The sequence below is a fragment of the Lonchura striata genome, chromosome 4 (assembly GCF_050655825.1).
Source record: "Lonchura striata isolate lonStrDom1 chromosome 4, ASM5065582v1, whole genome shotgun sequence".
Classification (NCBI taxonomy): domain Eukaryota; kingdom Metazoa; phylum Chordata; class Aves; order Passeriformes; family Estrildidae; genus Lonchura; species Lonchura striata.
The window spans coordinates 62822398-62845611 of NC_140706.1; the positions used below are offsets into that span (position 1 = coordinate 62822398).

The window sequence follows — 23214 nt, forward strand, 5'->3', positions numbered from 1 at the left end:
AGAATGGTGATGTACTGGTTTTCAAGGGGATAGGATCCATTTTCTTCCCAGGGAGCGGCAAAGAGGTGGGTTTGGATTCAGCACGGGAATGTGGTGGATAGCACACGGATGGCTTGGATGTTGCTGAGTGGGGCTTGCCCTCCTCAAGGACTTTGCAGTGGCACATTGGACAATCCATGTGCCGTGCTCTGCCAACAAGGAGGTGAGACCATCAACATTCCCCTCCTCATCCCTGTGTCCTACGTAAAGAAGAATCTTCCACCCGCTCTGCTCCAGAGAGCTGGCAAGTGCCCCTAGGGAGCCCCCTCATCCCTCCTGGGGCACTGCGGAGGGCGGGGCCGAGGCAGGGCTGTGACTGCACAAAGGGGCAGAGCGCTGGCGTGAGGCAGGGCTGTGATGTCCCAGGGCTGTGCTGGCCGCAGCACTGTGACATCGCTGTGACATCACCGCGCTGTGGCTGTGTGAGACGGGCCAGCGCCCGCAGCTGCCAGTGCAGTCGCGACGGGACGTGCCGGAGCCATGGGTGACGGTGACGTCCTGCTGACCGTGCTTCTCCTGCTGCTGGCCGCCGTGGCTGTCTGGTGGGCCTTTGGCCACCGGCAACCGCGGGGCCGGCGGACACGGAGAGGGAAGTGGAGGAAGCGCCCCAGGGTCCAGCCCAGAGGCTCACGGAGGAAGCGAGGAGCCCCTGCGGCTCCCAGGTTCCCCAGGCCTCGGGCGACTCCTGGCAAGCGGCCACGTGCTCCCGCCAGCCCCCTGGGCAGCCCCTGCAGCTGCGGCCCCTGCCTGGCAGAGGCCCGGGAGCTGCAGGAACTGATGCTGCACCTCGGGGATGGCAACGGGACACGTGAGCCGCTCTATTCTGGGATGTGGCAGGCATTGTGGAAAGAACTGGAGGAGCTGCAGAACCAAGGCCACCTGCCCTGCTGTGGCTTAGCCAGCTCCTCCAGAAGCCTCCATCCCATCCAGAGGCTGCTCCCAGCAAGATTCTCCATCCCTGGGAGAGCCTCAAGGCCTGCAAGGATGGCACAGCAGGGGAGAGACATCACCATCCATGCAGGAAGCTCAGGCTCTCAGAGACCCTGCATCCTGCCAGGAGCCTCTGCTATCTCTGACAGCCTCCATCCCTTGCAGAGGCTCAGTGAGACCTGTCAGCCTGAGGAAAGAGCAGAGCCCGTGGACAGGTCTCCCAGCTCCCTTGGACTCTGGAACTTCAACAACACAGGTGCCATCCTGATCCTTGACGTGGCAAGGGAAAGCCCAGAAGTCCAACTGGGAGCCCAGACCGGTGCAGGGGAGCCTGCTCAGGAGCAGCTGGCAGGGCAGCAAGCGTCCTGGAGCCAGCAGTGGGCATCCCACAGCAGCCAGGACAGCCAGGACGCTCTTCTGGTTCTGCCCGCCAGCAACAGCCCCAGCCTGGTGGTGGAGACGGGCCTCCAGACAGCACGGAGGTTCCTCCATCTGCAGGAAGCTGCTCCAAGACAGCCCTCGAGTGCAGCCAAGGCCTTTCTAGTAGCAGGTGAGATCTCCCGAGGAGCTGCCTGCGGCTCCCCCGGGGCTCTGGAGGGGCGCGGCCAGGCCAGGCCAGGGCCCCTGCGAGCAGCCTAGTCGCCGGCTGTTTCCAGTGCCTTCGACGGCACGGCTTGAAAAAGCCCTGTCTGCCTTGCAGCCGCTCCTGGCATCCCCCTGTGCCAAGGCTCGGGCTGCAGCCCCGGCCGTCGTCAGGAGCAGAGCCCAGCCCACGCCGCCGGGGACAGCGACGGTGCCGCCCTGCCCCGCTGCCCCGGGGCTGCCGCAGCCGCCTGTGCGCGCTGCCCCGGCCCGGCTCTGCCGCTCGCCAGCCCGGCGGCTGCAGGGCGGTGGCCGCTGCCCGGCGCGCAGCAGGAAGCAGGTGAGAGCGCGGCGGCCGCGGGGGCCCGGCCCGCTTCACTCGCGGGCACTTGCGGGGGGTTCTGGGCGCAAGGCTGATGGCTTCTCTCGGCCGCAGGGCAACAGAGGCAGCGGCAGGAGCTGTACCTGTGGGGCCCGCAGCTGGGCAGCGGCGGCTTCAGCACCGTCTACTCGGGCATCCGCCTCTCGGACGGGAGCCCGGTGAGTGGCCGCCACGGCCGGGCGGGGCAGGAGGGGCAGCGGCGGGGAGCGGCAGGGCTGGAGCTCAGCCCTCCTCTCTCCGTGGCTCGCAGGTGGCCATCAAACGCGTGGCCCGGGAGAGCGTCCTGCAGTGGGACGAGCTGGTGAGTGAACGGGGCCAGCGGGACAGAGCGGGGCGTGGCGGGCAGGGAGAATCCCGGGGCGGGCTCAGCGTGCGGAGCCGCAGCCCCGCGGGCCTGGGCACACCGGAGAGCGGAGCTGGGGCCGGGCAGCGGCACCCCCGAGCATCCCCCGGGCGGGAGGAAGCGCAAGCGCCTGGGAGGCTGCGCCAGGGGGCACTGGGGCATCCCGGGCAGGGCGCAGCGCAGCCCCAGGGCTGCTGCAGCAGCAGCAGCAGCAGCAGCAGGCTGCTGCAGGCACTGACTTTCTCCTGCTCACAGCCCGACGGCACCCGAGTGCCCTTGGAGGTGGTGCTCATGGAGAAGGTGGGCTCTGGCTGCCAGAATATCATCCAGCTCCTCGATTGGTTTGAGCTGCCGGACAGCTTTGTGCTAGTGCTGGAGCGTCCGGAGGCATCGCAGGATCTCCTGCAGTTCCTGCAGGAGCAGGGCTGCCTGTGCGAGGAGCAGGCGCGCTGGCTTTTCTGCCAGGTGCTGGAGGCCGTGCGGCACTGCACCGCCTGCGGCGTCCTGCACCGGGACATCAAGCCAGAGAACCTCCTGGTGAACCCAGAGAGCGGCCACCTGAAGCTCATTGACTTCGGCTGCGGCACCTTCCTCCAGGAGCGGGCCTTCACGGGCTTTGCCGGTGAGCCCATGGCCTGGGCCCTGCTCCCGGTGCCAGGCACCGCACGGCCCCGTTCCCTCCTGGGCTGTGGGCTGCGTCCTTCAGCCGGCCGCCTTTAGGAACGGGGCGGATGCCGAGCCCCAGGAGCCGGCTGCCGGCCCTGCCGACAGAGGGGGGGCAAAAGCGGCTCCCGGCCCCTGGGCTCAGCGGGCCCACGAGGGCCTGGGCTGCTCCGCTGGCCTTCTTGGCCTTGCGGAATGGTTTCGTGCCTTTGGCCAGCTGGCTGGGGGACGCGGGGTGGCCTCGGGGGGAAGTTGTGGCCACGGCTGCAGCCCCTGCCTCGGGCCGGAGGCCGCCGGCAGGCTCTGGAAGGCAGCAGCCTGCGCCCGGCCAGCGCCGCCTGTCTCCCCTAGGAACGCGCGTGTACAGCCCGCCCGAGTGGATCTGGCTCGGCTGCTACCACGGCCACGCGGCCACCATCTGGTCCCTGGGCGTGCTGCTGTACGTCATGGTCTGCGGGAGCCTCCCCTTCCAGGATGAGCCTGACATCGTGCTGGGCAAGCTCGTCTTCCGGCAGCAGCTCTCTCCAGGTGGGTGTCCGGCCTCAAGCCGGCGGGCTTTGGCAGCTGGCGGCGCGCAGCTCGGCGCGGCCCTCACCAGCTCCGCGGGACGTGGATCTGCCCTCCAGGGCCGGCCGCAGGAGGGGCCCGTGCCGACGGGGTCAGCGCGGCACGGGCGGCCGGAGGAGGCGGCCGTGTCCCGCCGTGCCGCTCTCCCGCGTGGGGCAGAGCCGGTCGGGAGCCCGGCACGGCCCAGAGCCCGGCACAACATGGCCCGGGCCCCGCGGGCGACGGGGGCAGCTGGGCAGGAGACTCTGCCGGTGACCGGCGCTTTCTGCCTTCTCTCCCCAGAGCTCCAGCACCTGATCCGATGGTGTTTGGCCAAGCACCCTGCGGACAGGCCGGAGCTGGAGGAGATCTCATGCCACCCTTGGGTGCGGGGCCGGCGCTTTTCATGCCTTGCCGGAGCCTCTGCAGCACCAATTTAGCGAGTCCCACGCAGGACTGAGAACCCGAAAAATAAAACAGCAAACCCATTGCGGTGTGTCAAGGGGCTGGTTCTTTTCAGCAACTTCAGCTAAAGAAACGTCTTGGGAAAAGGGGGGCTTTGTCAAGCTTTCCATGCCTGCCCTCCCGGCTGGTTCTTTATATCTTCCAGCTCAGGCCGTAGTGCGGGTAGGAGGGGCTTTGCCCAGCCAAGAAATGCGGCAGTGGAACAACAGCTGCTCTTGCAAAGTGGCAGGGCTTCTTGGTGTCTCTTGAAGTGACACACAGGTCCATGTGTGCATTCCAGGGGTTATTTGGTTTCAGGGACAGAGACGTTCCTCTCTTAGCAGAACTCTGAGGAGAGCCAGAAGCTACAAAATATCATTTCAGGTTGAGCCCTGCTGAACTCTTTTTCTTTCTTCCTATGAAATGGGAGGCAGGGCTAGGCACTTCTCTGGGAATCTTGCCGAAGGAGCTGCTTCTCTCGGAATCCCGCAAAGAGAGAGCTGCTCTGTCTCCCAAAAAGGTACCACTTTATACCATAAAAGAGTGCTTGGCTTCCCCCTCTGGGTGGAGCATCTCAAATTGGGATGGTGTTACGTTACCGGGCCTGCAGTGAGCCAGTCAATGGCCCATTAACAAACGATTACCTCTTCGGAGCAAACCATCGTTCTTGCAAGAGATAATAAACCTGCCCAACCTCCAACAGATGGCAAATAGAATACAAGCTTATCTTACAAACCAGGACAACTACTTTATAGAGAGGTAGCGGTTGTAACCAATACTTATTAGATTTTTTTTGTTGTTTCGATTTATACTATGGCAAGATGATAAAATATGTATTTGACATTACCTTGGAATGCAAATTTTTTAAAAATAATTTTAAGGGAAAATATATTGAAACTGGTTTGGATAGCATAATTTCAAAAAGCCAGTTTCAATACCTGTGCAGAAGCCACAAAGAAGATCTGCATCAATCATCTAAAAAGAAAGCAAGCTTTAGATTTGACATGCACATTTAGATTTTTTTTGTCATGTATAAAAGAAAGTAGAAAAAATACACTATGACAGTTTATCTTCAACTGCACATCACTTGAACCTTGAGTGAAGACTCTGCATTATTGAAGAGAACCAGCTGAGGCAGTGCAGCTCCAGGTTCACACATTATCAGAACCTTCAACTGCTCATTAAAAGCAGAAAATCGTGTGGCTGCCTCTGCGAGGCAACAGCGCATTCTCCTGCTGTCATTGCCACTGTCAGAGCAAAACCGGAACCAAGCCATCCCATTCCATTACAAGCACCCTTACGCTGCAAAGGTGGAGCCCTGATCTCAGGAATGCCATTTGTGGCAGAGGTTTTCCATGGGTGATGTCACACAGCTCTCTGTCATGCCACACTGACACCTCTGTGATGTCACAAATCTCTCTGTGATGTCACATGGACATCCTTGTGATGTTACACTAATATCTGTGATGCCACACAGCTCTCTGTGATGTCACACAACCTCCTCTGACATCACAATGACATCTCTATGATGTCACACTGACACCTTTGTGACGTTGCACAGCTCTCTGTGGTAACACATGGGCATCTGTGGTGTCACACAGCTCTCTGTGATGTCACAATGACATCTGTGATGTCACACAAGCTCCTGTGATGTTACACAGATCTCTCTGTGATGTCACGCTGACATCTCTCTGATGTCACACAAGTGTAACATGAAAAGAAATAGCTGAAGGAAAATTAGCAGTATTTTATTTGTCCTGAATCTAAGAATTTAGAACCTTCAATTTTTACAAACATGATTTGATACTAACTATAGGCAATGAAGTTTTCCATCCCCAGTAAAGAAAAGGATTTGGCCTGAACCATGCCTGCAGCACCCCCAAGGCTGTAACTGCTCTGCCAGGGGTTCTTCCATGGTCATGGCTCTCAGGTGCTCCAGCACGACCCCAGGCACAGGCACTGATGTTTCGAGAGCTACCTGCTGAGCATGGCCTAATCCACAGCCACAGAGGCTTCAGGTTTATCCCTGGGCCACAATCCCTTCTTGGCCATGGAAACAACCTTGGCCACAGGTACTCTGAGAGATTCCTGCTCTGCCATGGGCTTATTCCCAGCCGCGGATGCCTGCAGGTGTCCTGCTCCTTTCTGGGCTCGTCCACAGGTCACAGATCCCTCAACTGGAGCTCACACCACTGGAGTTCCAGCAGCATAGAAACAGCAGCGATGTCCTGGCCTGGTCTCATGGATGATGGGAAGGCAAAGCAGGTTCTATTTCAGGGTTTCAAGTACAGTTTTGATCCTGTTCCTCGCAGAATACATCTGGAGGAGGTGTCCAGCTGTGAGACAAACAGAGACAGGGTGTGCTGGGTGAAGAATGGTGATGTACTGGTTTTCAAGGGGATAGGATCCATTTTCTTCCCAGGGAGCGGCAAAGAGGTGGGTTTGGATTCAGCACGGGAATGTGGTGGATAGCACACGGATGGCTTGGATGTTGCTGAGTGGGGCTTGCCCTCCTCAAGGACTTTGCAGTGGCACATTGGACAATCCATGTGCCGTGCTCTGCCAACAAGGAGGTGAGACCATCAACATTCCCCTCCTCATCCCTGTGTCCTACGTAAAGAAGAATCTTCCACCCGCTCTGCTCCAGAGAGCTGGCAAGTGCCCCTAGGGAGCCCCCTCATCCCTCCTGGGGCACTGCGGAGGGCGGGGCCGAGGCAGGGCTGTGACTGCACAAAGGGGCAGAGCGCTGGCGTGAGGCAGGGCTGTGATGTCCCAGGGCTGTGCTGGCCGCAGCACTGTGACATCGCTGTGACATCACCGCGCTGTGGCTGTGTGAGACGGGCCAGCGCCCGCAGCTGCCAGTGCAGTCGCGACGGGACGTGCCGGAGCCATGGGTGACGGTGACGTCCTGCTGACCGTGCTTCTCCTGCTGCTGGCCGCCGTGGCTGTCTGGTGGGCCTTTGGCCACCGGCAACCGCGGGGCCGGCGGACACGGAGAGGGAAGTGGAGGAAGCGCCCCAGGGTCCAGCCCAGAGGCTCACGGAGGAAGCGAGGAGCCCCTGCGGCTCCCAGGTTCCCCAGGCCTCGGGCGACTCCTGGCAAGCGGCCACGTGCTCCCGCCAGCCCCCTGGGCAGCCCCTGCAGCTGCGGCCCCTGCCTGGCAGAGGCCCGGGAGCTGCAGGAACTGATGCTGCACCTCGGGGATGGCAACGGGACACGTGAGCCGCTCTATTCTGGGATGTGGCAGGCATTGTGGAAAGAACTGGAGGAGCTGCAGAACCAAGGCCACCTGCCCTGCTGTGGCTTAGCCAGCTCCTCCAGAAGCCTCCATCCCATCCAGAGGCTGCTCCCAGCAAGATTCTCCATCCCTGGGAGAGCCTCAAGGCCTGCAAGGATGGCACAGCAGGGGAGAGACATCACCATCCATGCAGGAAGCTCAGGCTCTCAGAGACCCTGCATCCTGCCAGGAGCCTCTGCTATCTCTGACAGCCTCCATCCCTTGCAGAGGCTCAGTGAGACCTGTCAGCCTGAGGAAAGAGCAGAGCCCGTGGACAGGTCTCCCAGCTCCCTTGGACTCTGGAACTTCAACAACACAGGTGCCATCCTGATCCTTGACGTGGCAAGGGAAAGCCCAGAAGTCCAACTGGGAGCCCAGACCGGTGCAGGGGAGCCTGCTCAGGAGCAGCTGGCAGGGCAGCAAGCGTCCTGGAGCCAGCAGTGGGCATCCCACAGCAGCCAGGACAGCCAGGACGCTCTTCTGGTTCTGCCCGCCAGCAACAGCCCCAGCCTGGTGGTGGAGACGGGCCTCCAGACAGCACGGAGGTTCCTCCATCTGCAGGAAGCTGCTCCAAGACAGCCCTCGAGTGCAGCCAAGGCCTTTCTAGTAGCAGGTGAGATCTCCCGAGGAGCTGCCTGCGGCTCCCCCGGGGCTCTGGAGGGGCGCGGCCAGGCCAGGCCAGGGCCCCTGCGAGCAGCCTAGTCGCCGGCTGTTTCCAGTGCCTTCGACGGCACGGCTTGAAAAAGCCCTGTCTGCCTTGCAGCCGCTCCTGGCATCCCCCTGTGCCAAGGCTCGGGCTGCAGCCCCGGCCGTCGTCAGGAGCAGAGCCCAGCCCACGCCGCCGGGGACAGCGACGGTGCCGCCCTGCCCCGCTGCCCCGGGGCTGCCGCAGCCGCCTGTGCGCGCTGCCCCGGCCCGGCTCTGCCGCTCGCCAGCCCGGCGGCTGCAGGGCGGTGGCCGCTGCCCGGCGCGCAGCAGGAAGCAGGTGAGAGCGCGGCGGCCGCGGGGGCCCGGCCCGCTTCACTCGCGGGCACTTGCGGGGGGTTCTGGGCGCAAGGCTGATGGCTTCTCTCGGCCGCAGGGCAACAGAGGCAGCGGCAGGAGCTGTACCTGTGGGGCCCGCAGCTGGGCAGCGGCGGCTTCAGCACCGTCTACTCGGGCATCCGCCTCTCGGACGGGAGCCCGGTGAGTGGCCGCCACGGCCGGGCGGGGCAGGAGGGGCAGCGGCGGGGAGCGGCAGGGCTGGAGCTCAGCCCTCCTCTCTCCGTGGCTCGCAGGTGGCCATCAAACGCGTGGCCCGGGAGAGCGTCCTGCAGTGGGACGAGCTGGTGAGTGAACGGGGCCAGCGGGACAGAGCGGGGCGTGGCGGGCAGGGAGAATCCCGGGGCGGGCTCAGCGTGCGGAGCCGCAGCCCCGCGGGCCTGGGCACACCGGAGAGCGGAGCTGGGGCCGGGCAGCGGCACCCCCGAGCATCCCCCGGGCGGGAGGAAGCGCAAGCGCCTGGGAGGCTGCGCCAGGGGGCACTGGGGCATCCCGGGCAGGGCGCAGCGCAGCCCCAGGGCTGCTGCAGCAGCAGCAGCAGCAGCAGCAGGCTGCTGCAGGCACTGACTTTCTCCTGCTCACAGCCCGACGGCACCCGCGTGCCCTTGGAGGTGGTGCTCATGGAGAAGGTGGGCTCTGGCTGCCAGAATATCATCCAGCTCCTCGATTGGTTTGAGCTGCCGGACAGCTTTGTGCTAGTGCTGGAGCGTCCGGAGGCATCGCAGGATCTCCTGCAGCTCCTGCAGGAGCAGGGCTGCCTGTGCGAGGAGCAGGCGCGCTGGCTTTTCTGCCAGGTGCTGGAGGCCGTGCGGCACTGCACCGCCTGCGGCGTCCTGCACCGGGACATCAAGCCAGAGAACCTCCTGGTGAACCCGGAGAGCGGCCACCTGAAGCTCATTGACTTCGGCTGCGGCACCTTCCTCCAGGAGCGGGCCTTCACGGGCTTTGCCGGTGAGCCCATGGCCTGGGCCCTGCTCCCGGTGCCAGGCACCGCACGGCCCCGTTCCCTCCTGGGCTGCGGGCTGCGTCCTTCAGCCGGCCGCCTTTAGGAACGGGGCGGATGCCGAGCCCCAGGAGCCGGCTGCCGGCCCGGCCGACAGAGGGGGGGCAAAAGCGGCTCCCGGCCCCTGGGCTCAGCAGGCCCACGAGGGCCAGGGCTGCTCCGCTGGCCTTCTTGGCCTTGCGGAATGGTTTCGTGCCTTTGGCCAGCTGGCTGGGGGACGCGGGGTGGCCTCGGGGGGAAGCTGTGGCCACGGCTGCAGCCCCTGCCTCGGCCAGGAGGCCGGCGCCAGGCTCTGGAAGGCAGCAGCCTGCGCCCGGCCAGCGCCGCCTGTCTCCCCTAGGAACGCGCGTGTACAGCCCGCCCGAGTGGATCTGGCTCGGCTGCTACCACGGCCACGCGGCCACCATCTGGTCCCTGGGCGTGCTGCTGTACGTCATGGTCTGCGGGAGCCTCCCCTTCCAGGATGAGCCTGACATCGTGCTGGGCAAGCTCGTCTTCCGGCAGCAGCTCTCTCCAGGTGGGTGTCCGGCCTCAAGCCGGCGGGCTTTGGCAGCTGGCGGCGCGCAGCTCGGCGCGGCCCTCACCAGCTCCGCGGGACGTGGATCTGCCCTCCAGGGCCGGCCGCAGGAGGGTCCCGTGCCGACGGGGTCAGCGCGGCACGGGCGGCCGGAGGAGGCGGCCGTGTCCCGCCGTGCCGCTCTCCTGCGTGGGGCAGAGCCGGTCGGGAGCCCGGCACGGCCCAGAGCCCGGCACAACATGGCCCGGGCCCCGCGGGCGACGGGGGCAGCTGGGCAGGAGACTCTGCCGGTGACCGGCGCTTTCTGCCTTCTCTCCCCAGAGCTCCAGCACCTGATCCGATGGTGTTTGGCCAAGCACCCTGCGGACAGGCCGGAGCTGGAGGAGATCTCATGCCACCCTTGGGTGCGGGGCCGGCGCTTTTGATGCCTTGCCGGAGCCTCTGCAGCACCAACTTAGCGAGTCCCACGCAGGACTGAGAAGCCGAAAAATAAAACAGCAAACCCATTGTGGTGTGTCAAGGGGCTGGTTCTTTTCAGCAACTTCAGCTAAAGAAACGTCTTGGGAAAAGGGGGGAATCAGAGTGCTGCCTTCAGCCTTTGTCAAGCTTTCCATGCCTGCCCTCCCGGCTGGTTCTTTATATCTTCCAGCTCAGGCCGTAGTGCGGGTGAGAGGGGCTTTGCCCAGCCAAGAAATGCAGCAGTGGAACAACAGCTGCTCTTGCAAAGTGGCAGGGCTTCTTGGTGTCTCTTGAAGTGACACACAGGTCCATGTGTGCATTCCAGGGGTTATTTGGTTTCAGGGACAGAGACGTTCCTCTCTTAGCAGAACTCTGAGGAGAGCCAGAAGCTACAAAATATCATTTCAGGTTGAGCCCTGCTGAACTCTTTTTCTTTCTTCCTATGAAATGGGAGGCAGGGCTAGGCACTTCTCTGGGAATCTTGCCGAAGGAGCTGCTTCTCTGGGAGTCACGCCGAAGGAGCTGCTTCTCTCAGAATCCCGCAAAGAGAGAGCTGCTCTGTCTCCCAAAAAGGTACCACTTTATACCATAAAAGAGTGCTTGGCTTCCCCCTCTGGGTGGAGCACCTCAAATTGGGATGGTGTTACGTTACCGGGCCTGCAGTGAGCCAGTCAATGGCCCATTAACAAACGATTACCTCTTCGGAGCAAACCATCGTTCTTGCAAGAGATAATAAACCTGCCCAACCTCCAACAGATGGCAAATAGAATACAAGCTTATCTTACAAACCAGGACAACTACTTTATAGAGAGGTAGCGGTTGTAACCAATACTTAGTAGATTTTTTTTGTTGTTTCGATTTATACTATGGCAAGATGATAAAATATGTATTTGACATTACCTTGGAATGCAAATTTTTTAAAAATAATTTTAAGGGAAAATATATTGAAACTGGTTTGGATAGCATAATTTCAAAAAGCCAGTTTCAATACCTGTGCAGAAGCCACGAAGAAGATCTGCATCAATCATCTAAAAAGAAAGCAAGCTTTAGATTTGACATGCACATTTAGATTTTTTTTGTCATGTATAAAAGAAAGGAGAAAAAATACACTATGACAGTTTATCTTCAACTGCACATCACTTGAACCTTGAGTGAAGACTCTGCATTATTGAAGAGAACCAGCTGAGGCAGTGCAGCTCCAGGTTCACACATTATCAGAACCTTCGACTGCTCATTAAAAGCAGAAAATAGTGTGGCTGCCTCTGCGAGGCAACAGCGCATTCTCCTGCTGTCATTGCCACTGTCAGAGCAAAACTGGAACCAAGCCATCCCATTCCATCACAAGCACCCTTACGCTGCAAAGGTGGAGCCCTGATCTCAGGAATGCCATTTGTGGCAGAGGTTTTCCATGGGTGATGTCACACAGCTCTCTGTCATGCCACACTGACACCTCTGTGATGTCACAAATCTCTCTGTGATGTCACATGGACATCCTTGTGATGTTACACTAATATCTGTGATGCCACACAGCTCTCTGTGATGTCACACAACCTCCTCTGACATCACAATGACATCTCTATGATGTCACACTGACACCTTTGTGACGTTGCACAGCTCTCTGTGGTAACACATGGGCATCTGTGGTGTCACACAGCTCTCTGTGATGTCACAATGACATCTGTGATGTCACACAAGCTCCTGTGATGTTACACAGACCTCTCTGCGATGTCACGCTGACATCTCTCTGATGTCACACAAGTGTAACAAGAAAAGAAATAGCTGAAGGAAAATTAGCAGTATTTTATTTGTCCTGAATCTAAGAATTTAGGACCTTCAATTTTTACAAACATGATTTGATACTAACTATAGGCAATGAAGTTTTCCATCCCCACTAAAGAAATGGATTTGGCCTGAACCATGGCTGCAGCACCCCCAAGGCTGTAACTGCTCTGCCAGGGGTTCTTCCATGGTCATGGCTCTCAGGTGCTCCAGCACGACCCCAGGCACAGGCACTGATGTTTCGAGGGCTACCTGCTGAGCATGGCCTAATCCACAGCCACAGAGGTTTCAGGTTTATCCCTGGGCCACAATCCCTTCTTGGCCATGGAAACAACCATGGCCACAGGTACTCTGAGAGATTCCTGCTCTGCCATGGGCTTATTCCCAGCCGCGGATGCCTGCGGGTGTCCTGCTCCTGTCTGGGCTCATCCACAGGTCACAGATCCCTCAACTGGAGCTAACACCACTGGAGTTCCAGCAGCACAGAAACAGCAGCGATGTCCTGGCCTGGTCTCATGGATGATGGGAAGGCAAAGCAGGTTCTATTTCAGGGTTTCAAGTACAGTTTTGATCCTGTTCCTCGCAGAATACATCTGGAGCAGGTGTCCAGCTGTGAGACAAACAGAGACAGGGTGTGCTGGGTGAAGAATGGTGATGTACTGGTTTTCAAGGGGATAGGATCCATTTTCTTCCCAGGCAGCGGCAAAGAGCTGGGTTTGGATTCAGCACGGGAATGTGGTGGATAGCACACGGATGGCTTGGATGTTGCTGAGCGGGGCTTGCCCTCCTCAAGGACTTTGCAGTGGCACATTGGACAATCCATGTCCCGTGCTCTGCCAGCAAGGAGGTGAGACCATCAACATTCCCCTCCTCATCCCTGTGTCCTACGTAAAGAAGAATCTTCCACCCGCTCTGCTCCAGAGAGCTGGCAAGTGCCCCTAGGGAGCCCCCTCATCCCTCCTGGGGCACTGCGGAGGGCGGGGCCGAGGCAGGGCTGTGACTGCACAAAGGGGCAGAGCGCTGGCGTGAGGCAGGGCTGTGATGTCCCAGGGCTGTGCTGGCCGCAGCACTGTGACATCGCTGTGACATCACCGCGCTGTGGCTGTGTGAGACGGGCCAGCGCCCGCAGCTGCCAGTGCAGTCGCGACGGGACGTGCCGGAGCCATGGGTGACGGTGACGTCCTGCTGACCGTGCTTCTCCTGCTGCTGGCCGCCGTGGCTGTCTGGTGGGCCTTTGGCCACCGGCAACCGCGGGGCCGGCGGACACGGAGAGGGAAGTGGAGGAAGCGCCCCAGGGTCCAGCCCAGAGGCTCACGGAGGAAGCGAGGAGCCCCTGCGGCTCCCAGGTTCCCCAGGCCTCGGGCGACTCCTGGCAAGCGGCCACGTGCTCCCGCCAGCCCCCTGGGCAGCCCCTGCAGCTGCGGCCCCTGCCTGGCAGAGGCCCGGGAGCTGCAGGAACTGATGCTGCACCTCGGGGATGGCAACGGGACACGTGAGCCGCTCTATTCTGGGATGTGGCAGGCATTGTGGAAAGAACTGGAGGAGCTGCAGAACCAAGGCCACCTGCCCTGCTGTGGCTTAGCCAGCTCCTCCAGAAGCCTCCATCCCATCCAGAGGCTGCTCCCAGCAAGATTCTCCATCCCTGGGAGAGCCTCAAGGCCTGCAAGGATGGCACAGCAGGGGAGAGACATCACCATCCATGCAGGAAGCTCAGGCTCTCAGAGACCCTGCATCCTGCCAGGAGCCTCTGCTATCTCTGACAGCCTCCATCCCTTGCAGAGGCTCAGTGAGACCTGTCAGCCTGAGGAAAGAGCAGAGCCCGTGGACAGGTCTCCCAGCTCCCTTGGACTCTGGAACTTCAACAACACAGGTGCCATCCTGATCCTTGACGTGGCAAGGGAAAGCCCAGAAGTCCAACTGGGAGCCCAGACCGGTGCAGGGGAGCCTGCTCAGGAGCAGCTGGCAGGGCAGCAAGCGTCCTGGAGCCAGCAGTGGGCATCCCACAGCAGCCAGGACAGCCAGGACGCTCTTCTGGTTCTGCCCGCCAGCAACAGCCCCAGCCTGGTGGTGGAGACGGGCCTCCAGACAGCACGGAGGTTCCTCCATCTGCAGGAAGCTGCTCCAAGACAGCCCTCGAGTGCAGCCAAGGCCTTTCTAGTAGCAGGTGAGATCTCCCGAGGAGCTGCCTGCGGCTCCCCCGGGGCTCTGGAGGGGCGCGGCCAGGCCAGGCCAGGGCCCCTGCGAGCAGCCTAGTCGCCGGCTGTTTCCAGTGCCTTCGACGGCACGGCTTGAAAAAGCCCTGTCTGCCTTGCAGCCGCTCCTGGCATCCCCCTGTGCCAAGGCTCGGGCTGCAGCCCCGGCCGTCGTCAGGAGCAGAGCCCAGCCCACGCCGCCGGGGACAGCGACGGTGCCGCCCTGCCCCGCTGCCCCGGGGCTGCCGCAGCCGCCTGTGCGCGCTGCCCCGGCCCGGCTCTGCCGCTCGCCAGCCCGGCGGCTGCAGGGCGGTGGCCGCTGCCCGGCGCGCAGCAGGAAGCAGGTGAGAGCGCGGCGGCCGCGGGGGCCCGGCCCGCTTCACTCGCGGGCACTTGCGGGGGGTTCTGGGCGCAAGGCTGATGGCTTCTCTCGGCCGCAGGGCAACAGAGGCAGCGGCAGGAGCTGTACCTGTGGGGCCCGCAGCTGGGCAGCGGCGGCTTCAGCACCGTCTACTCGGGCATCCGCCTCTCGGACGGGAGCCCGGTGAGTGGCCGCCACGGCCGGGCGGGGCAGGAGGGGCAGCGGCGGGGAGCGGCAGGGCTGGAGCTCAGCCCTCCTCTCTCCGTGGCTCGCAGGTGGCCATCAAACGCGTGGCCCGGGAGAGCGTCCTGCAGTGGGACGAGCTGGTGAGTGAACGGGGCCAGCGGGACAGAGCGGGGCGTGGCGGGCAGGGAGAATCCCGGGGCGGGCTCAGCGTGCGGAGCCGCAGCCCCGCGGGCCTGGGCACACCGGAGAGCGGAGCTGGGGCCGGGCAGCGGCACCCCCGAGCATCCCCCGGGCGGGAGGAAGCGCAAGCGCCTGGGAGGCTGCGCCAGGGGGCACTGGGGCATCCCGGGCAGGGCGCAGCGCAGCCCCAGGGCTGCTGCAGCAGCAGCAGCAGCAGCAGCAGGCTGCTGCAGGCACTGACTTTCTCCTGCTCACAGCCCGACGGCACCCGCGTGCCCTTGGAGGTGGTGCTCATGGAGAAGGTGGGCTCTGGCTGCCAGAATATCATCCAGCTCCTCGATTGGTTTGAGCTGCCGGACAGCTTTGTGCTAGTGCTGGAGCGTCCGGAGGCATCGCAGGATCTCCTGCAGCTCCTGCAGGAGCAGGGCTGCCTGTGCGAGGAGCAGGCGCGCTGGCTTTTCTGCCAGGTGCTGGAGGCCGTGCGGCACTGCACCGCCTGCGGCGTCCTGCACCGGGACATCAAGCCAGAGAACCTCCTGGTGAACCCGGAGAGCGGCCACCTGAAGCTCATTGACTTCGGCTGCGGCACCTTCCTCCAGGAGCGGGCCTTCACGGGCTTTGCCGGTGAGCCCATGGCCTGGGCCCTGCTCCCGGTGCCAGGCACCGCACGGCCCCGTTCCCTCCTGGGCTGCGGGCTGCGTCCTTCAGCCGGCCGCCTTTAGGAACGGGGCGGATGCCGAGCCCCAGGAGCCGGCTGCCGGCCCGGCCGACAGAGGGGGGGCAAAAGCGGCTCCCGGCCCCTGGGCTCAGCAGGCCCACGAGGGCCAGGGCTGCTCCGCTGGCCTTCTTGGCCTTGCGGAATGGTTTCGTGCCTTTGGCCAGCTGGCTGGGGGACGCGGGGTGGCCTCGGGGGGAAGCTGTGGCCACGGCTGCAGCCCCTGCCTCGGCCAGGAGGCCGGCGCCAGGCTCTGGAAGGCAGCAGCCTGCGCCCGGCCAGCGCCGCCTGTCTCCCCTAGGAACGCGCGTGTACAGCCCGCCCGAGTGGATCTGGCTCGGCTGCTACCACGGCCACGCGGCCACCATCTGGTCCCTGGGCGTGCTGCTGTACGTCATGGTCTGCGGGAGCCTCCCCTTCCAGGATGAGCCTGACATCGTGCTGGGCAAGCTCGTCTTCCGGCAGCAGCTCTCTCCAGGTGGGTGTCCGGCCTCAAGCCGGCGGGCTTTGGCAGCTGGCGGCGCGCAGCTCGGCGCGGCCCTCACCAGCTCCGCGGGACGTGGATCTGCCCTCCAGGGCCGGCCGCAGGAGGGTCCCGTGCCGACGGGGTCAGCGCGGCACGGGCGGCCGGAGGAGGCGGCCGTGTCCCGCCGTGCCGCTCTCCTGCGTGGGGCAGAGCCGGTCGGGAGCCCGGCACGGCCCAGAGCCCGGCACAACATGGCCCGGGCCCCGCGGGCGACGGGGGCAGCTGGGCAGGAGACTCTGCCGGTGACCGGCGCTTTCTGCCTTCTCTCCCCAGAGCTCCAGCACCTGATCCGATGGTGTTTGGCCAAGCACCCTGCGGACAGGCCGGAGCTGGAGGAGATCTCATGCCACCCTTGGGTGCGGGGCCGGCGCTTTTGATGCCTTGCCGGAGCCTCTGCAGCACCAACTTAGCGAGTCCCACGCAGGACTGAGAAGCCGAAAAATAAAACAGCAAACCCATTGTGGTGTGTCAAGGGGCTGGTTCTTTTCAGCAACTTCAGCTAAAGAAACGTCTTGGGAAAAGGGGGGAATCAGAGTGCTGCCTTCAGCCTTTGTCAAGCTTTCCATGCCTGCCCTCCCGGCTGGTTCTTTATATCTTCCAGCTCAGGCCGTAGTGCGGGTGAGAGGGGCTTTGCCCAGCCAAGAAATGCAGCAGTGGAACAACAGCTGCTCTTGCAAAGTGGCAGGGCTTCTTGGTGTCTCTTGAAGTGACACACAGGTCCATGTGTGCATTCCAGGGGTTATTTGGTTTCAGGGACAGAGACGTTCCTCTCTTAGCAGAACTCTGAGGAGAGCCAGAAGCTACAAAATATCATTTCAGGTTGAGCCCTGCTGAACTCTTTTTCTTTCTTCCTATGAAATGGGAGGCAGGGCTAGGCACTTCTCTGGGAATCTTGCCGAAGGAGCTGCTTCTCTGGGAGTCACGCCGAAGGAGCTGCTTCTCTCAGAATCCCGCAAAGAGAGAGCTGCTCTGTCTCCCAAAAAGGTACCACTTTATACCATAAAAGAGTGCTTGGCTTCCCCCTCTGGGTGGAGCACCTCAAATTGGGATGGTGTTACGTTACCGGGCCTGCAGTGAGCCAGTCAATGGCCCATTAACAAACGATTACCTCTTCGGAGCAAACCATCGTTCTTGCAAGAGATAATAAACCTGCCCAACCTCCAACAGATGGCAAATAGAATACAAGCTTATCTTACAAACCAGGACAACTACATTATAGAGAGGTAGCGGTTGTAACCAATACTTAGTAGATTTTTTTTGTTGTTTCGATTTATACTATGGCAAGATGATAAAATATGTATTTGACATTACCTTGGAATGCAAATTTTTTAAAAATAATTTTAAGGGAAAATATATTGAAACTGGTTTGGATAGCATAATTTCAAAAAGCCAGTTTCAATACCTGTGCAGAAGCCACGAAGAAGATCTGCATCAATCATCTAAAAAGAAAGCAAGCTTTAGATTTGACATGCACATTTAGATTTTTTTTGTCATGTATAAAAGAAAGGAGAAAAAATACACTATGACAGTTTATCTTCAACTGCACATCACTTGAACCTTGAGTGAAGACTCTGCATTATTGAAGAGAACCAGCTGAGGCAGTGCAGCTCCAGGTTCACACATTATCAGAACCTTCGACTGCTCATTAAAAGCAGAAAATAGTGTGGCTGCCTCTGCGAGGCAACAGCGCATTCTCCTGCTGTCATTGCCACTGTCAGAGCAAAACTGGAACCAAGCCATCCCATTCCATCACAAGCACCCTTACGCTGCAAAGGTGGAGCCCTGATCTCAGGAATGCCATTTGTGGCAGAGGTTTTCCATGGGTGATGTCACACAGCTCTCTGTCATGCCACACTGACACCTCTGTGATGTCACAAATCTCTCTGTGATGTCACATGGACATCCTTGTGATGTTACACTAATATCTGTGATGCCACACAGCTCTCTGTGATGTCACACAACCTCCTCTGACATCACAATGACATCTCTATGATGTCACACTGACACCTTTGTGACGTTGCACAGCTCTCTGTGGTAACACATGGGCATCTGTGGTGTCACACAGCTCTCTGTGATGTCACAATGACATCTGTGATGTCACACAAGCTCCTGTGATGTTACACAGACCTCTCTGCGATGTCACGCTGACATCTCTCTGATGTCACACAAGTGTAACAAGAAAAGAAATAGCTGAAGGAAAATTAGCAGTATTTTATTTGTCCTGAATCTAAGAATTTAGGACCTTCAATTTTTACAAACATGATTTGATACTAACTATAGGCAATGAAGTTTTCCATCCCCACTAAAGAAATGGATTTGGCCTGAACCATGGCTGCAGCACCCCCAAGGCTGTAACTGCTCTGCCAGGGGTTCTTCCATGGTCATGGCTCTCAGGTGCTCCAGCACGACCCCAGGCACAGGCACTGATGTTTCGAGGGCTACCTGCTGAGCATGGCCTAATCCACAGCCACAGAGGTTTCAGGTTTATCCCTGGGCCACAATCCCTTCTTGGCCATGGAAACAACCATGGCCACAGGTACTCTGAGAGATTCCTGCTCTGCCATGGGCTTATTCCCAGCCGCGGATGCCTGCGGGTGTCCTGCTCCTGTCTGGGCTCATCCACAGGTCACAGATCCCTCAACTGGAGCTAACACCACTGGAGTTCCAGCAGCACAGAAACAGCAGCGATGTCCTGGCCTGGTCTCATGGATGATGGGAAGGCAAAGCAGGTTCTATTTCAGGGTTTCAAGTACAGTTTTGATCCTGTTCCTCGCAGAATACATCTGGAGCAGGTGTCCAGCTGTGAGACAAACAGAGACAGGGTGTGCTGGGTGAAGAATGGTGATGTACTGGTTTTCAAGGGGATAGGATCCATTTTCTTCCCAGGCAGCGGCAAAGAGCTGGGTTTGGATTCAGCACGGGAATGTGGTGGATAGCACACGGATGGCTTGGATGTTGCTGAGCGGGGCTTGCCCTCCTCAAGGACTTTGCAGTGGCACATTGGACAATCCATGTCCCGTGCTCTGCCAGCAAGGAGGTGAGACCATCAACATTCCCCTCCTCATCCCTGTGTCCTACGTAAAGAAGAATCTTCCACCCGCTCTGCTCCAGAGAGCTGGCAAGTGCCCCTAGGGAGCCCCCTCATCCCTCCTGGGGCACTGCGGAGGGCGGGGCCGAGGCAGGGCTGTGACTGCACAAAGGGGCAGAGCGCTGGCGTGAGGCAGGGCTGTGATGTCCCAGGGCTGTGCTGGCCGCAGCACTGTGACATCGCTGTGACATCACCGCGCTGTGGCTGTGTGAGACGGGCCAGCGCCCGCAGCTGCCAGTGCAGTCGCGACGGGACGTGCCGGAGCCATGGGTGACGGTGACGTCCTGCTGACCGTGCTTCTCCTGCTGCTGGCCGCCGTGGCTGTCTGGTGGGCCTTTGGCCACCGGCAACCGCGGGGCCGGCGGACACGGAGAGGGAAGTGGAGGAAGCGCCCCAGGGTCCAGCCCAGAGGCTCACGGAGGAAGCGAGGAGCCCCTGCGGCTCCCAGGTTCCCCAGGCCTCGGGCGACTCCTGGCAAGCGGCCACGTGCTCCCGCCAGCCCCCTGGGCAGCCCCTGCAGCTGCGGCCCCTGCCTGGCAGAGGCCCGGGAGCTGCAGGAACTGATGCTGCACCTCGGGGATGGCAACGGGACACGTGAGCCGCTCTATTCTGGGATGTGGCAGGCATTGTGGAAAGAACTGGAGGAGCTGCAGAACCAAGGCCACCTGCCCTGCTGTGGCTTAGCCAGCTCCTCCAGAAGCCTCCATCCCATCCAGAGGCTGCTCCCAGCAAGATTCTCCATCCCTGGGAGAGCCTCAAGGCCTGCAAGGATGGCACAGCAGGGGAGAGACATCACCATCCATGCAGGAAGCTCAGGCTCTCAGAGACCCTGCATCCTGCCAGGAGCCTCTGCTATCTCTGACAGCCTCCATCCCTTGCAGAGGCTCAGTGAGACCTGTCAGCCTGAGGAAAGAGCAGAGCCCGTGGACAGGTCTCCCAGCTCCCTTGGACTCTGGAACTTCAACAACACAGGTGCCATCCTGATCCTTGACGTGGCAAGGGAAAGCCCAGAAGTCCAACTGGGAGCCCAGACCGGTGCAGGGGAGCCTGCTCAGGAGCAGCTGGCAGGGCAGCAAGCGTCCTGGAGCCAGCAGTGGGCATCCCACAGCAGCCAGGACAGCCAGGACGCTCTTCTGGTTCTGCCCGCCAGCAACAGCCCCAGCCTGGTGGTGGAGACGGGCCTCCAGACAGCACGGAGGTTCCTCCATCTGCAGGAAGCTGCTCCAAGACAGCCCTCGAGTGCAGCCAAGGCCTTTCTAGTAGCAGGTGAGATCTCCCGAGGAGCTGCCTGCGGCTCCCCCGGGGCTCTGGAGGGGCGCGGCCAGGCCAGGCCAGGGCCCCTGCGAGCAGCCTAGTCGCCGGCTGTTTCCAGTGCCTTCGACGGCACGGCTTGAAAAAGCCCTGTCTGCCTTGCAGCCGCTCCTGGCATCCCCCTGTGCCAAGGCTCGGGCTGCAGCCCCGGCCGTCGTCAGGAGCAGAGCCCAGCCCACGCCGCCGGGGACAGCGACGGTGCCGCCCTGCCCCGCTGCCCCGGGGCTGCCGCAGCCGCCTGTGCGCGCTGCCCCGGCCCGGCTCTGCCGCTCGCCAGCCCGGCGGCTGCAGGGCGGTGGCCGCTGCCCGGCGCGCAGCAGGAAGCAGGTGAGAGCGCGGCGGCCGCGGGGGCCCGGCCCGCTTCACTCGCGGGCACTTGCGGGGGGTTCTGGGCGCAAGGCTGATGGCTTCTCTCGGCCGCAGGGCAACAGAGGCAGCGGCAGGAGCTGTACCTGTGGGGCCCGCAGCTGGGCAGCGGCGGCTTCAGCACCGTCTACTCGGGCATCCGCCTCTCGGACGGGAGCCCGGTGAGTGGCCGCCACGGCCGGGCGGGGCAGGAGGGGCAGCGGCGGGGAGCGGCAGGGCTGGAGCTCAGCCCTCCTCTCTCCGTGGCTCGCAGGTGGCCATCAAACGCGTGGCCCGGGAGAGCGTCCTGCAGTGGGACGAGCTGGTGAGTGAACGGGGCCAGCGGGACAGAGCGGGGCGTGGCGGGCAGGGAGAATCCCGGGGCGGGCTCAGCGTGCGGAGCCGCAGCCCCGCGGGCCTGGGCACACCGGAGAGCGGAGCTGGGGCCGGGCAGCGGCACCCCCGAGCATCCCCCGGGCGGGAGGAAGCGCAAGCGCCTGGGAGGCTGCGCCAGGGGGCACTGGGGCATCCCGGGCAGGGCGCAGCGCAGCCCCAGGGCTGCTGCAGCAGCAGCAGCAGCAGCAGCAGGCTGCTGCAGGCACTGACTTTCTCCTGCTCACAGCCCGACGGCACCCGCGTGCCCTTGGAGGTGGTGCTCATGGAGAAGGTGGGCTCTGGCTGCCAGAATATCATCCAGCTCCTCGATTGGTTTGAGCTGCCGGACAGCTTTGTGCTAGTGCTGGAGCGTCCGGAGGCATCGCAGGATCTCCTGCAGCTCCTGCAGGAGCAGGGCTGCCTGTGCGAGGAGCAGGCGCGCTGGCTTTTCTGCCAGGTGCTGGAGGCCGTGCGGCACTGCACCGCCTGCGGCGTCCTGCACCGGGACATCAAGCCAGAGAACCTCCTGGTGAACCCGGAGAGCGGCCACCTGAAGCTCATTGACTTCGGCTGCGGCACCTTCCTCCAGGAGCGGGCCTTCACGGGCTTTGCCGGTGAGCCCATGGCCTGGGCCCTGCTCCCGGTGCCAGGCACCGCACGGCCCCGTTCCCTCCTGGGCTGCGGGCTGCGTCCTTCAGCCGGCCGCCTTTAGGAACGGGGCGGATGCCGAGCCCCAGGAGCCGGCTGCCGGCCCGGCCGACAGAGGGGGGGCAAAAGCGGCTCCCGGCCCCTGGGCTCAGCAGGCCCACGAGGGCCAGGGCTGCTCCGCTGGCCTTCTTGGCCTTGCGGAATGGTTTCGTGCCTTTGGCCAGCTGGCTGGGGGACGCGGGGTGGCCTCGGGGGGAAGCTGTGGCCACGGCTGCAGCCCCTGCCTCGGCCAGGAGGCCGGCGCCAGGCTCTGGAAGGCAGCAGCCTGCGCCCGGCCAGCGCCGCCTGTCTCCCCTAGGAACGCGCGTGTACAGCCCGCCCGAGTGGATCTGGCTCGGCTGCTACCACGGCCACGCGGCCACCATCTGGTCCCTGGGCGTGCTGCTGTACGTCATGGTCTGCGGGAGCCTCCCCTTCCAGGATGAGCCTGACATCGTGCTGGGCAAGCTCGTCTTCCGGCAGCAGCTCTCTCCAGGTGGGTGTCCGGCCTCAAGCCGGCGGGCTTTGGCAGCTGGCGGCGCGCAGCTCGGCGCGGCCCTCACCAGCTCCGCGGGACGTGGATCTGCCCTCCAGGGCCGGCCGCAGGAGGGTCCCGTGCCGACGGGGTCAGCGCGGCACGGGCGGCCGGAGGAGGCGGCCGTGTCCCGCCGTGCCGCTCTCCTGCGTGGGGCAGAGCCGGTCGGGAGCCCGGCACGGCCCAGAGCCCGGCACAACATGGCCCGGGCCCCGCGGGCGACGGGGGCAGCTGGGCAGGAGACTCTGCCGGTGACCGGCGCTTTCTGCCTTCTCTCCCCAGAGCTCCAGCACCTGATCCGATGGTGTTTGGCCAAGCACCCTGCGGACAGGCCGGAGCTGGAGGAGATCTCATGCCACCCTTGGGTGCGGGGCCGGCGCTTTTGATGCCTTGCCGGAGCCTCTGCAGCACCAACTTAGCGAGTCCCACGCAGGACTGAGAAGCCGAAAAATAAAACAGCAAACCCATTGTGGTGTGTCAAGGGGCTGGTTCTTTTCAGCAACTTCAGCTAAAGAAACGTCTTGGGAAAAGGGGGGAATCAGAGTGCTGCCTTCAGCCTTTGTCAAGCTTTCCATGCCTGCCCTCCCGGCTGGTTCTTTATATCTTCCAGCTCAGGCCGTAGTGCGGGTGAGAGGGGCTTTGCCCAGCCAAGAAATGCAGCAGTGGAACAACAGCTGCTCTTGCAAAGTGGCAGGGCTTCTTGGTGTC

General features: G+C 61.9%; 4 protein-coding genes across 4 annotated transcripts; all 4 read left to right on the top strand.

The window, feature by feature from the left end:
• The first annotated feature begins 519 nt into the window (after positions 1-519).
• LOC146767679 (serine/threonine-protein kinase pim-1-like) lies at positions 520-3925 on the top strand. Its single transcript, XM_085579523.1, has 7 exons — positions 520-581; positions 1404-1519; positions 1988-2091; positions 2184-2234; positions 2532-2898; positions 3291-3467; positions 3789-3925. Exons 1-7 carry the CDS (start codon positions 520-522, stop codon positions 3923-3925), a joined length of 1014 nt encoding a protein of 337 aa, XP_085435649.1.
• A 2894-nt stretch (positions 3926-6819) lies between these two features.
• Positions 6820-10268, top strand: LOC146767680 (serine/threonine-protein kinase pim-1-like). The gene is made up of 7 exons (XM_085579524.1): positions 6820-6881; positions 7704-7819; positions 8288-8391; positions 8484-8534; positions 8895-9198; positions 9591-9767; positions 10089-10268. The coding sequence occupies exons 1-7, from the start codon at positions 6820-6822 to the stop codon at positions 10190-10192; spliced, it is 918 nt and encodes a 305-aa protein (XP_085435650.1). The 3' UTR covers positions 10193-10268.
• Positions 10269-13169: 2901 nt separating this feature from the next.
• On the top strand, positions 13170-16618 carry LOC146767681 (serine/threonine-protein kinase pim-1-like). Its single transcript, XM_085579525.1, has 7 exons — positions 13170-13231; positions 14054-14169; positions 14638-14741; positions 14834-14884; positions 15182-15548; positions 15941-16117; positions 16439-16618. Exons 1-7 carry the CDS (start codon positions 13170-13172, stop codon positions 16540-16542), a joined length of 981 nt encoding a protein of 326 aa, XP_085435651.1. The 3' UTR covers positions 16543-16618.
• A 2901-nt stretch (positions 16619-19519) lies between these two features.
• LOC146767682 (serine/threonine-protein kinase pim-1-like) lies at positions 19520-22968 on the top strand. The gene is made up of 7 exons (XM_085579526.1): positions 19520-19581; positions 20404-20519; positions 20988-21091; positions 21184-21234; positions 21595-21898; positions 22291-22467; positions 22789-22968. The coding sequence occupies exons 1-7, from the start codon at positions 19520-19522 to the stop codon at positions 22890-22892; spliced, it is 918 nt and encodes a 305-aa protein (XP_085435652.1). The 3' UTR covers positions 22893-22968.
• The last annotated feature ends 246 nt before the right edge of the window (positions 22969-23214 follow it).